At 44.6% G+C, this 13,044-nt stretch overlaps 1 protein-coding gene across 1 annotated transcript; it reads right to left on the bottom strand.

Moving 5' to 3' along the window:
• Nucleotides 1–17: 17 nt before the first annotated feature.
• On the bottom strand, nucleotides 18–12,501 carry adam10a (ADAM metallopeptidase domain 10a). Its single transcript, XM_057025683.1, has 16 exons — nucleotides 12,218–12,501; nucleotides 10,022–10,172; nucleotides 7,628–7,746; nucleotides 7,308–7,466; nucleotides 5,383–5,483; nucleotides 4,927–5,082; nucleotides 4,724–4,816; nucleotides 4,426–4,609; nucleotides 3,657–3,820; nucleotides 3,368–3,551; nucleotides 3,135–3,285; nucleotides 2,867–3,050; nucleotides 2,676–2,787; nucleotides 2,351–2,571; nucleotides 2,115–2,241; nucleotides 18–2,005 (listed from the first exon to the last, which is right to left on the bottom strand). Exons 1-16 carry the CDS (start codon nucleotides 12,267–12,269, stop codon nucleotides 1,899–1,901), a joined length of 2,265 nt encoding a protein of 754 aa, XP_056881663.1. The 5' UTR covers nucleotides 12,270–12,501; the 3' UTR covers nucleotides 18–1,898.
• Nucleotides 12,502–13,044: the final 543 nt, after the last annotated feature.

The following is a 13,044-nucleotide window of genomic DNA, read 5'->3' as shown; positions in this document are numbered from 1 at the left end:
CGAAACGGAAATCAACATTTGTTCAACTCTGCTTTATTGAGGCATTTCAAGTAGTTCAAAATCTTTCAGGAAACTTTAGCAAATGTCTTTTAAAAACTCAAAGAAAGAAATCTGGGAAGTGGAACAAAAGCCAGGAAGTTAAAGACAAGAACGGTTCGTTGAAGGCGTTTCACAAAACACAGGAGATGCTAAAACCGGACCGCCGAATCTCCACCAGCTCGGATTCGGATTCCATCGATTCAGTGCACGTTTCTGAACATGACAGCAACAGACACGAGAAAAACCAAACATTGTCCCCAAAACCCTGTTTAACGCACAGAAAAGAACGATTCAGCCCATTCCCCCCCCCCCCCCGACAGGTGAGGATGCTCACGGACGTCCTGCCCCTCCGAACACACCTGAGAGGAGATTAAAGGCATTTCTCTGCGTGGAGGCGGAGCCGCCTGCTGCCCAGCTGGAAACATCCCGATACCGACAGAACTGTTTGTGACCGGACTTAGCAAGGCCAATATGTCTCCACTGTACATCTTCTCCCACCAACACATTTAATCGATCAGTGCCACCCGCCAGTGAATTTGACCAAAGAGTAATGGACTATCATTAAAAACACAAATCACTCACTCAAACAGAGATTACACATAAGGATGATTTAAAAATATCGCAGGCTGTGAGGGTTCCATGTAACAGAGATGGCTGTAGTCATCAGTTACATTTCAAATGCTTAAATAAGCTACTAAGCACAGAATCCTGTCAATAAACCATCTCAGATCACTTTGCAGGACAGCGTTAAGCTAGATCTGCACTGGCCTGGAAGAAAAGGTTACTTTAGGATGTTTTCCACAGCTTCCAAACACAAACATGACATTTCTCCAACACAGAAGCCTTTTGGGTTCTAGAATTCACACACATTCTTTTACCTTCCACAGCAGAAATAATCAGAACCAAAGAAAAAGCCCTGCAGAACACCCATGATAGAAGTTTGTGATATGATCATTTAAAACCATTCTCTCAGCAGTCATGTCAGCCCTGGATTGAAACCCCCCCCCCAAATAATAATAATAATATTTAAATGTTAATGCAAACCTACATCACAAGAATGAATATATATCTATATCTGATAGCAGATGATCCTGCAGTCTTCTGCTCGTTCATACAGCTGCTGAAACAAAACAAGACTGTTCTCTACATGTTTCAGGAGGATCATCACCCCGATACGGAAATGCAGCCCATTTTTCCATTTAAAACATTGTCGTTTTTGCTTTTATTAAACCTGAGACACTGAATCAAAACAGTAAATCATCTCACTCATAAGTGATAAGTTGGTTCCTTGGGAAACACGGGGAGGGGGGGGGGTTATCTATGCTAACATCAGTACAATTGCACGCTGGAAGATGTAACCACATCAAATAAAAGCTATACATGAATGTTATTATTGGCAAAAATGAGTTGAGCCAAAGTGACGTCCTAAAAGCAACAACCTGCAGTCCCGCGTTTGTGCTGAAGATGGCAGCACCTCATAGTGGAAGAGCAGGACAGACATGAGACAGAGGACAGACCAAAGGAAGCACAGACAAAGGCCACTTCAACACAAAGTTGCTTCTCTCAAAGACAAAAAAAAGAGAAAAGATTAAGACCACTTTGGCAGCGAGCAGAGAATTTCCTTTCCTGTCCCTCACTGAAAGACTGTTTGCTATAAAAGCTTCATGATCCACTGCTGTCCCGCCTCAGAGCCGAGGTGCAGCGTTCTTCAGGCTCGGGCCTCCCAACATACTTTGGGCTTTGGCCTGTGAAATAGATCCTATAATAAGTTCTGTGACTTTTGCAATATGTGGTGAAGGTAACTCTTTGGAGTGAAGTCCTCCCTTTGAAGGCACAAGAAAGAAGCGAGGCAATGTCCCTCAGCGTCTCATCTGTCCCAGCTGGTAGTCCTCTCTGGGTTGGCGATAGTTCCGTTGGCCCTGTGCCTGCTGGGTCGCCTGCTGCGGCCGTCTCCTCTTCAGTGTACCTGAGGAAGAAGAGAAGACACAAATGAACTCAGACAGGGCGCCGTCAACGGCCCAACGTGCTCGGCATCATCGGATACTGCAGCTTTCCAGAAACAGGATGCTGTGTACCTGGCAGCGGCTTTGGAGGGGGCAGTTTGGGGTTGCTGCTCGGGGTGTGGACGCTGCAGATCTTGATGAAGCCGGCCATTAGCATGATGAGGGCGATGCCCATCAACAGCACTGCCCACCAGTGAGCCTGAAAGACACGGAAGCTCTTCAGCAGGTGTTCGTGGTAGTGGACCAACATGGTGTTACCGTGGCTCCAGCCCCGACAAGTGCTGCATTTCCTGTCCTGGAACACTCACCACGATCCACTCGGCAATATTTTCGTAGAGTTCTGCGTTGAAGATGGCTTTCTTGAGTCTGGCCAGTGGCCCGTCAGCGTCCACCAGTCGGCACCTCATGAACACGTCACAGTAGCCCTTGAAGTCATTGCAGGGCGAGCCGGGCTGCAGCGTTATGATCGTCCTGTTGAAGAATTTGGCCCATTTATCCGAGCCCGAGCTGCTGCAGGTGCTGGGGTTCACTGAGGGAGAGCAGAAGACCTCTGATGTACTGGGAGCCGGGATGGTCGAGCACAGTGACTGAGAACATTTGGAGGAACCTCCTGCTTTCCCGACTTTTACTCACTTTTCTCCATGCAGCACACGTGACACAGCTCCGCAGCCTCGTCCTGGTCCTCCTTGCTGACGCAGGTGCACTCTTCCAGATTGTGCTTCGCGCAAATTGACCCGGAACACACCTGATCCAAAACAAAAACATTCATTTCCAATCTCAATCTAAAACAATTGTGCAACAAAAGTGCAACGATACCAACGTACCCCGCTGAGGCAGACTTGAGTATCAGAATTGCAGGAGGTGAAGTTGTTCTTTGGCTCAGAGGCAGGACACAGCGCCGTGGCGCCGTTGCACTTGCCCTCTTTGGCACAGTCAGAGTCCAGTCTGCACCTTTCGTTTGTGCCTTTAAATGCACACGCTGCCGTGCAACATGGCCCTTGGCTGGGACTGTTACAATCACAAACCACAGGTTGGTCCACACCGGTGCCAATATTTAAAGGAGCGTATTAGAAAAATGAAAGCATTACACACCTGCAGATTTTCCCAGGTTGCAGTTTGCACCTTTTGCCCTCTGCTTCATTGGCACTATAGCAGCACGGGTCTTTGCACTGGTCGCTGTAGCCGCAGTCGCACTCCTCCCCGGGTTCCACCATACCGTTACCGCAAATAGGTTGTCCAGATTCTGCAAAGACCACAAGCGCGACAGCGTGAAGAGACAATCTCTGACTCAGCAACAAGAGGGAGAAAAGAAAAGAAGGTCATACCAACGAAACAATCGTCTCGCTTTTTGAGTAGAACGGCACTTATGTTGCCGATGCTGCAGCTGGAGAACTTGTTATTGTTCAGCTTGTCCCCCGATGTGGCACGAGCGTACATGATGTAGTTGCCCCGCTCTTTTTTGTCTTGTGACTTTGATTCTCCAGGGGTGCATTCAAACCCAGAGTCGTGCTGTAGAACACGTAGCGGGTGCAGGGAAAGAGGTTACACAACCCCTTCAAACGTGGCGCACAGGTGTGCAACGAAAACTCACGCATTGATAATAGCGGCACTCACGGGGGAGCCAAAGTTGTGTCCGACCTCATGAGCAAAGGTGATGTGGGACACCTTGGGAGGCACGTGGGAGCCATAATTCTGCACAGTGATGATACCAGTGTTCAGAGACTTTTTCTTCCCATCAGAGTAGAGCTTGCTCTTCTCACAAATGCCCCCGGAACTTCCTGTGGTGGGAGAACGGCAGCATTGTCAAACCACCCGCATCATGTAATGCAACAGAAAATATGCCAAAGCTGACCAACATCCGAATAAATTCTGAACTTTCGTGTAAATCAAGACGACCACAGTGAAATGAGTGTGCGTGCACAGCAGCCGCTGCTCCTCCTGTGATCCCAACGCCGAGTCAAAGCCGCAGAGATGCACGAGACCAATCGTGATCATGATCCTGTCCGCCAGATTATCGAGTTATTCTTGTAAAATTATACCAAGAAAGAGTCGCAACTCTGACTCTGCGCTGCCATGTGCTTAAACAGGTGATGTCTTATTCTACTCATGATCACTCTTCCAGCCTGACAGGGTGATCAAGAGCTTTGGATCCTCTTTACTGAACCTGGGGATCCAACAAAGTCTGTGTCGAATTTCCTCATAGACTTGGAATGTCTGGGATTCTGCTGCTTATCACCATCTTCTGACACGACTCAAGACACTCCCATTTCAGAGAGCTGTGGTAAATGTTATCAGACCTCATTCTGCTCAGTCAGCAGGTCCATGGGATCCATATTAAATGTGAGCGTCAGTACCAAGAGGACGCTTGCTGTAGCGCACTAACCTGAAGGAGCCCCGACCCAGGCCAAGCCAAGCACGCCGTCGTCAAAGTCCCTGTCAGTGAAGACGTAGGCAAGGCAGTAGTCGTCGTGGTTCTGTTCGGAATTCAGCTCCAAAAACTTCTCCACGCCGATATTGGCGAAGCGGAAAGGATTTGATCTGTCCGTTTCGACATCAGTGGTGTTTATCTGAAAGGAAATCGATCAGTGTTTTAAGCACGGCTTTAACAATAACAGGAAACAAAGAAAACAGGAACCCCAGTCCAACCCAAAGATTACCACATAGCAAGATATTCAACCCACCCTAATTCGCTTCACCATGAAGCTGATGTTTCGAATGCCCTTGAAGTCTGTGACCTGGTAAATGGAGTTGATGGCCTTTACGTGGCTGGAAATCTGCAGAAAAAGGGACCGTTTGAGCCGGTGCAACCATTTCCCATTCAAAGATTCCAGAAAAATAAAGAGGCGCCCAGCCTAAGGTCGGATCTACGGTGTACCCTGCATACCTGGGCTACAACAGCCTCTCTTGTGCCGTAGTATTTATAGAAGAAGTGGTCCGTTTGGATGAACAGCTGACACGTGTTTTTCTCTTTGGCTGCCGCCCTCTTCCTCCTCAGAATGACAGGACCGTGTTCGCTCTCCTCGTCCAGCTCCGTGATTCTCTGTTCAAAAAGAAACTCGGGATGAGGCGGGAGGCGATGAACTGGAGACGGCGAAGTCGTAAATAAGAGTAAACTAGGTCTCAAAAGGTTGCAAGAAGGCTAAATTTCTTGTTCTGCCACCCATTTTAGTGTTTTTATTAGTGTCAGAATAAGGACTCCAACCCCAGAAAAGGGTGATTACGCCTATGGACATTGTGTTAAAGGTTCTATATTACACTGCAGACACTGCGAGTCTTGTCTGTTCTGTTAATCGTGAGCCAGGAAGTCGGTGAAGGGCTTGGCTGGGATGCAGGCTCTTACGTTTACTGGCTGCTCCACTGCTGACGCCTGGTACTTCCTCATCCTGTCAAACACCGAGTGATCGGCACAGCCGCCCTCTGAGCCATATTTATGAGGATAATCTGGCAGAGAGAGGAGATAAGAGACAAGTTGAGCTCACACTTCATGGTGTGTCTCTTTAGAATGTGCAAGGGCCAAAGACGGAAGGAAGCAACCCCGAGGCTCCATCTGCTCTTCATTCTTTCTGCTTTTCGCCTGTCATGGCTGCTTCTCTGTCCAGCACAGGCACTTTTCTCACGTAGAGCTGCTTTTTGCTTCATTTAATTTGAACGAGCAACTGGGAAGAGCATGTTTATGCTTCATGGTTAAGAAGCAGAAATCATTCAGCCATGTTAGAGGAACAGTCCGATATTCCCAGTAGCTTTCACAACTGGACTAGAGAAATGTACCAAATATGCTCAGACAGAGGAGAGTTAATACCTTCACAGGAACAGTGAAACACCAGAATGATGAAGAGGGAAACAGTCACACTGTTTATTTCTTATTACTGGAGGAGATCATGCTAAACCGGACACATGACATTTTGCACATATGACTAAACAGGCCTCAGACTCACTGACATGACAGACCTCTTTAACAAAGGTCAACTCAGAAGCGGTGCATTTCTAATAACATGATGTAACATTGCTGTAGAAAAATTAAATCCTTAGATTAGGGCGGTTGCAATGCTAATAAGTTTGCAGGAAAGTATGTGGTCTGGATTTACAAAACTTTACCAATGTGGTAGAACAAAACAGAGAAAGAAAGAGACAGAGTGATCAAAATTAGCCAGCCGCAGGCGAGGGTGAGGTTCATATGCAACGTAACGCCAGGCTCACGCTGGAGTTCTTTGAATCATGGGTTTCGGGTCACAGGACTGTTTCCCCCCTTCAGGCAGCGCTTCCTTAACAGTTTGATTTTTCTACCTAGCTTGTCCACTCAGACCTTAGCGGAGAGTTCAAATTCTTTTTCAGCAGCTCTATAAATAATTATGCTTCTTTTTGATCAGATTATACCAGAAATGGGAAAGATCGATGACCAGCGACCCTTGATCCAAAGACAACTGTGTCTGTCTCTGTCAAACATGATCTGGTCAAACTAGACCAGGGGTCGGCGACCCAAAATATTGGGAGACCAAAAAAACGAGAAACAAATCTGTCTGGAGCCGCAAAAAAGTGTCTACATTAGCTGTATTAGCCTCCTTTCCAAATGATCAGTAGGCTACAAATACATAATGAGCATTCATGTTGAAATGCTTATTTTCCCTGCAGCGCACCACGTGGCCACTCTGCTGTACCATGGCGCTTTAAGTTTAACTTCCATTATAATGAGATGTTGAAATTAAATATTTATTATACACATTTATACAGCATTGGAAAACTTTAAGAATGTTTGTCACGTTTTTCCTCCTACAGAAATTATATTAAAACAATTTCCATTTTCATATTTTTGGAAAAGCTCCAGGGAGCCGCTAGGGCGGCGCCAAAGAGCCGCATGCAGCTCTAGAGCCATGAGTTGCCGACCCCTGAACTAGACCATCAACCACTGACTGCAGGTCTTTTGGGTTTCATCACTTACTTGAATACATTTGTAAAATGGCTGCTTTCCTGAGAAGGTTTCTGTGCTGAGAACGTCAGTGAATATTGTGACAGGAATACTGTGACACAACCAAAACCAAGGGGTTTGTGGGCACTACTTGGAAATAATCCAAAAAACACACCGGATGCGTTTGTGTCGCGGTGTTGTTGTTGATGCAACGCAAATGGTGAATTAAACGGGGTCAGCTGATGCCAGTTAAATCTGCTTTAATGCCATTTTACACAAACCTGAATCGCCAAGCATTTGATGACCGAGGAAGAGCTCGCTTTAGTTTTAGCAAATACAATAATCCGTGCTTGCGTACTTACCGATGTCATCTTCGTGGTAGATGATGGAGTGGAAGGAGGCCTTTTGGCCTTTAAGGTACCTCTCCGAAGGCTCAACATAGTACGTCCCTTGGTGTGTTTTAATGAAGCCCTCGAAGCGCCCGTCAACCACAGAGCCATGGGACAATGTGCCCTTTTCACCTGAAACACAAGATCGGTCTCACAAAGGCTCCGAGCCTAAAATACACTTTAAAGGAAGGAGAGGAAACACCGTCCTTCACACGACTCTTTTTCAAAAACATTCATTTCTTTTAAAAAAGAGTGGAAAAATGACTTTTTTTTTTACACTTCACACAACTAACCAAAGATTTCTCCAGTGTAGATATGTGAGGTATCAGTGGAAGCCTCCTCTCCCGACACGTCAACGACCAGATCTGGAGAAAATATCGAAGTATCTCTTGTCATCCTCAAGTTAAAATGTCTGTAAGGAGGAAATGAGTCACAAATTAGTCACATCTGACAACATTAACTACTTATTACAGCCTAAAATACCTGACATGATGCTCACCCCAGCCTAAATGTAAACATGTAACACTGAATTAAAAACAGAAAAGTACAGTTCAGGAGGAGAAATGAGCTGCTGTACTCAGTCAGACAGAAGAATTATATCAGGAGAGAAGGCCCAGGAAGCCTGTACACAGCCACCACATATTTGTAATGTGAAAGACCACAGGACACGATCACATGAGGTGCACATGAGGGGAACCTCAGGCTTAGTACTTATGAAAAAGTCCATTCTCAGGAATTTCTTAAATAATCTGCCCTGAATCTCTGGGGCCCTCCAGCTGTCTCAAAATGAAGAAATAATGTTAACAAAAATGTATCACTCCCACTTTAGCCCGATAGCCTTGCCTGAAACTCTAACAGCCTCTGTTACATCACAACACTTTAAGTATCCAAGTACATCCACTTTTGATCCCAGTTTTGAAAATTCCCAGAATGCTTTTTGGTGTTTCATGTCTTCACGACACGGGGCGTTAGCTGCAAACATGTAGCGTTCCCGTCCGTGTGGACGTTAAAAGAGGCTGTAATTAAAGGCTGTAACCCCCGTGTGTGTGACTGAGGGCTGCATCATCCATTTCACAGACTACACAGTTGAATTACGACTAAATAAATCTCAGATGTTTGGTAGGAAGTGTGATTAGATGCACGGAAAGACTGAGCACGGAAACACAAGTTTAACCCAGCGTAAGGACCAATTTTCCATTAAAGTAATACCATTAGTAACATAATAAACCAAAGATAAGGACCAGGAAACAGTCATAATTACATTCCTAATATTATTGTCTCTTCTATGTGTCTGATACTTCCAGATAATACTACCATCGATATTACACATACTGAGTTCACCATTTTTCCCCCAGTCAAATCATAACAAGGAAATTGTTTTAAAAGTTAAGGGAAATTTTAAGAAGAACAGTAAAATACTAATTAAATAAGGAGTTAAATTAAAATGGAACACACTGTCAAAAAAACAGAAAAAAAACAAATTCTCCAGCGCTTCAATTTTTCCACTTCCTGTTGTTCTACTAAATGTTTTATTGAAAATGTCACTTGTGTCTGTATAAACGACACTCGGTGAATGTTAATGGACAGATACAAACATTGTTACATTGTACAGTCTCATTTTATTCCACATTTACGCCCGTTAATGTAAATGTAGCTGCTATCATTTGAATACCTGCATCTGCAGGCTTCATTCAAATCTCTTATCGTGCAGCAGGAGACGCTACAGACAGGAAAGAACACAAGTGTACAGGAAAGATTTGTGCCTGACAGGCCCCAGATAACCCACAACAAACAGGCGTCATGCAGAGGAAAGTGGGGGGAGCTCGGTGGAAGCGAAGCCTCGGTGCTGTTGGTACAGCGTTCAAGAGCCGCGGGCGTGGCAGCCTGAGCTAAATGGAAGCTACAAACACGCATCCAGAGCTACGAACACGGAACGCACCACCGTGGATCAAAGGTCAACTCAGTGGGTGAACATGTGGTTGGGTTCATCACCGAGCCGTATATGTAGAGGTGGCGGTAACCAGAATCAGACGTTTCAATATTAGTAATCTGTTAGCAAACTAACCTAAAGTTTCATGTGTTAAGCAACAAAATTAATCAAGGCTCTATGAGAAAGAGGCGTGTTCTTTTACTCATGTGTTATAACAGCCTCTAACAGATAAAAAGAAATAATATACAGTAACATATGTAAACGGCAGCGTCACATTACTGCTTAAAATATTATTTTTAAAAGAGTACTGGCCCGATCACAGTGCAACCCGGCCATCACCAGTTATGTCATTTAACGAGTGAAAGCTTAGAAAGGGAAAAGATTTATGGGAGTAATAAGGCCGCATGGCTGCATTTCACTTTCAAAAACATGTTGCCTGAAAATAGAAAAAAAGATTAAATTAAACATGACAGTGGAAATTGATCGAATCTGGGTGCATCTCGCTGCTGGAGCCGATGAAAAGTCCAGTTCAGGTTGTAAGAACATGGTTACAGAACACAAAGAACCCATTTAGAGGCCGACCACAGAGAACTAACCTGATTATTCTGCAGAATCGAATACATAATACTGCATTATGAAAATACCTATGAAAGGGATTTGATAATGACACTGTGATGAGCGCTGACCACAACATTTAGGCAGGTGTGAGGTTACATCCAGTGAACTGGGCCGCCCATCAGCCTGCATGGACACTGACCTGCCGTGTGCGTGGAAATCCAGCTGCACCGTCTTCTCCTCGGGAGAAAGGGCCCGTTTGGCTCGCTGGTGACTGTTGTGCAGGACTCCCGTGTCGTATGACAAACCTTCATAATGGCGAATATATTTGTTCAAAGGATTCCCAAGGCGACCTGAAGCAGAATTCAAGGTTATTCACAAACGGACCATGCTTGAACAATATTGTAATGTGAACCCACAAGTGACCACATCCCAAACAAAGAAAGCCCTTTTAAAGCACAAGAAGTGGAGCATGTGATGCAGTGCTACTGTGTGTCATTGTGTGAACAGTGGGGAAACAGGCTGTTTAAGAGCTAATCTCCGTTCCTGACACAAAACACAAGGCTTTGACACACAACCTGGTTTTCCCCCCTAGAAACAGCCAATCAGCTTCTTTAAAAAAGTAAAATTATCCAGTCTTCATTTGACAGGCACTTAAATGTCAAATCGGAGCTTTATTTTTGCAGCCAAAGCATATTCTAAGGATCCTAATTGTCCTGTACATTAATCACCTGCCTGTGCTTTTTAAACTAATCCTACGTGTTCATTAATCACATGTGGTGGGAGGCAGGACTTCCCAAACAAGGACGCGTAGGGCAAGTGGAAACGTGTCTGTGATTGCAGCAAAAAGAGCAGTTTCAACCATTCCAGTCTTTTTTTAAGTAACTGCAACTGAAACAAGAAGACTGGCTGAGTCAGTATGATCGGAAACGCTTCATCTATTTCACATCAGGCCGTTAAAACGTTTCAAATCCCACGACTGATAAGTATCAATTTGTAGTGAAGTTATTAGCATCATTTGCTTGCCAATGCACTGAAATCAACGCAAATGTGTCTTCCAATAAAAAGGATTTCATCCTTCTGGTGTGCGGTGATAAAACAGGGAGTGGTTGACACAAAGACCTGTTTTTAATCCATTCTGTTCCAGGGCTGAACGTCCCCGTGAAAACTGACTCCTAACGTCAGGAAAGTGCTGTCAGGAAGAGGGGAGGCAGCAAAAGCGCGGCCTAAGCTGCAAATGTGTTGGGTAATGGCATCCTTGGTAGCAACGCATCAAGACCGGAGCGTCGGAACAGTGCCGGGCTGGATTCAAAGCTCTCGTAATCACGTCTTTCCCTCCATCAGTAGCGCCACCTCTCAAAACTATAACTGATGATTCTCCCTTTATGATGCACTAAGAACTTAATTCTCATGTTCATTTACAAACTCTGCTGTTATCGCAGTGATTCGGCTTTGTTGTAAATATTTACTGCTGAGATTTTTCCTTCTCTGATCGATAAGAGCAAAAACCAATCTTGTCCTTCCTCTGCAGCGGCGTGAGCTGGAAATTTGATAAATACTGTTGTCAAAGTTCAATACTGTCAAATTAACATTAGAGGCTTGTCAAAGCCATTAAGTAAAGATGTTAAAAGTCACAAACACCGTAGTCCGTTAACTTCCAGACGACAAGAAATGAGAATAAAGAAGAAAAGAAAAGTGAACTTTGCTGGTGAAAGTACTAAAATGTGATTTAACTTCCTTTATAGTTGCGAAAGAAAAAGCTCTTCAAACAGTTTAATGACCCGAAACCATAAATGTAGAGAGCAATACTATCGCCTTTTAACGTCATTTTTAGGATTTAATTCCCAGCAGCTTCAGATTATTTGATTTAATTGAAATAGCCAACAATAATCTCAGCGTTTATCCCGTTTTATTTCAAAAATAATGGTTGAATTAGACGCAGAGGGCTTCGGTCATGAAAACCAAATACCAAATCCCCCTTAAATTTTAAACCAAGACAATAATCGATGAAATAAAACGCAGAATAACGAACAGACTTATTTTTGACCGCTGTCGAAGCTGCTGATTCATTCGGTATGTTTTAACTAGCAAACATTAGTTAATAAACGCGCCTAAATTCAATGTTCGCCCGGTTACATGTTTGAAACTAGTTTACCGCAATGTTGTAGAATGGAAACGGTGTTTTGTGCACATTAAATGTCATTATTATGCGATCTGAGAATGTTATTTAACCTAGACCGAACTCGTCCAGATAGTTCACCTGCCCTGGTTACCGACAGGAAACAGGTTAGCAAACACTCGGGACCAGCATTAGCCAGCGGGCTCCGCAGGACCAGACCCGGACATTAGAACCCGATTAGCGCTCGTTCAACTGTCATTTGTGCAGGTTGAAACTCACCTGCGACAAGTCGTAGGCATCCAAACATGAAAACTAGTTTCACCAGCAGCATAGCGGTAGTTAATTGACGTCACGGACAGAGAGCAAAGCGACCCGGCTGGACGGCTGTGTGTTCGGATTCCTTTAGAGATTTGCTCGCCCTCGTAGCTAGTAGTCGTCCATCGCAGCCACAACAGCGCAGCCTTCCTCCAACATTAGACCTTTACGGCGCGGTGGCGTCAAACAGACAAACAGGCGGAAGGACGGACCGGCCCTCCTCCCTTCCGGTTTGCTCTGCCGGGACACGCCCATCTCTCCACCGCTGCAGTCATGGGCAACCGAGTGTAAAAACATGCGTTGAAAATCACCAAGGAGTTGTAATTGAATCTAAGAGAGGCTCCTCTAAGGGCCACACTCCGAATGTATGTGTCACAGACTTTAAAAAGCTCATAAAACTAATGTTTGGCATTGTTTTCTTTGTTTACCCCGGGCACTGTTTACTTCCGCAAAACGTGACTTCCGGGTTCATCAAGGTGGCTGTTTTTCTTTATTGCTGAGAAGCCATTAAGACCATTATGTCTTACCTCTTTTTAAATCTTCGTCTGATCAGGAACCAAATAACGTCTGGATTCGTATCTAACAACAATGTCAAAGCAATTTCTTTTTAAAATTGGAATAAACTGTTTGGTTTTTTTAATTGTCTTGTTACCATGCAGAACAGCACAACAGGTAAAATCCCTCTAATTTAGGTGGTTGAGTTTCACAAAAGAATATATTTGTTATTGAAAAATGTTCAAACAAACAGAGCTTAGTCGGGTAATTGCTGCCATCCAGCGACTCTAAGCAGG

This window comes from Takifugu flavidus, chromosome 2, assembly GCF_003711565.1.
Source record: "Takifugu flavidus isolate HTHZ2018 chromosome 2, ASM371156v2, whole genome shotgun sequence".
NCBI classification, from domain to species: domain Eukaryota; kingdom Metazoa; phylum Chordata; class Actinopteri; order Tetraodontiformes; family Tetraodontidae; genus Takifugu; species Takifugu flavidus.
Note: the sequence above shows the minus strand (reverse complement) of the source record. Positions and strands in the feature narration are given on the sequence as shown.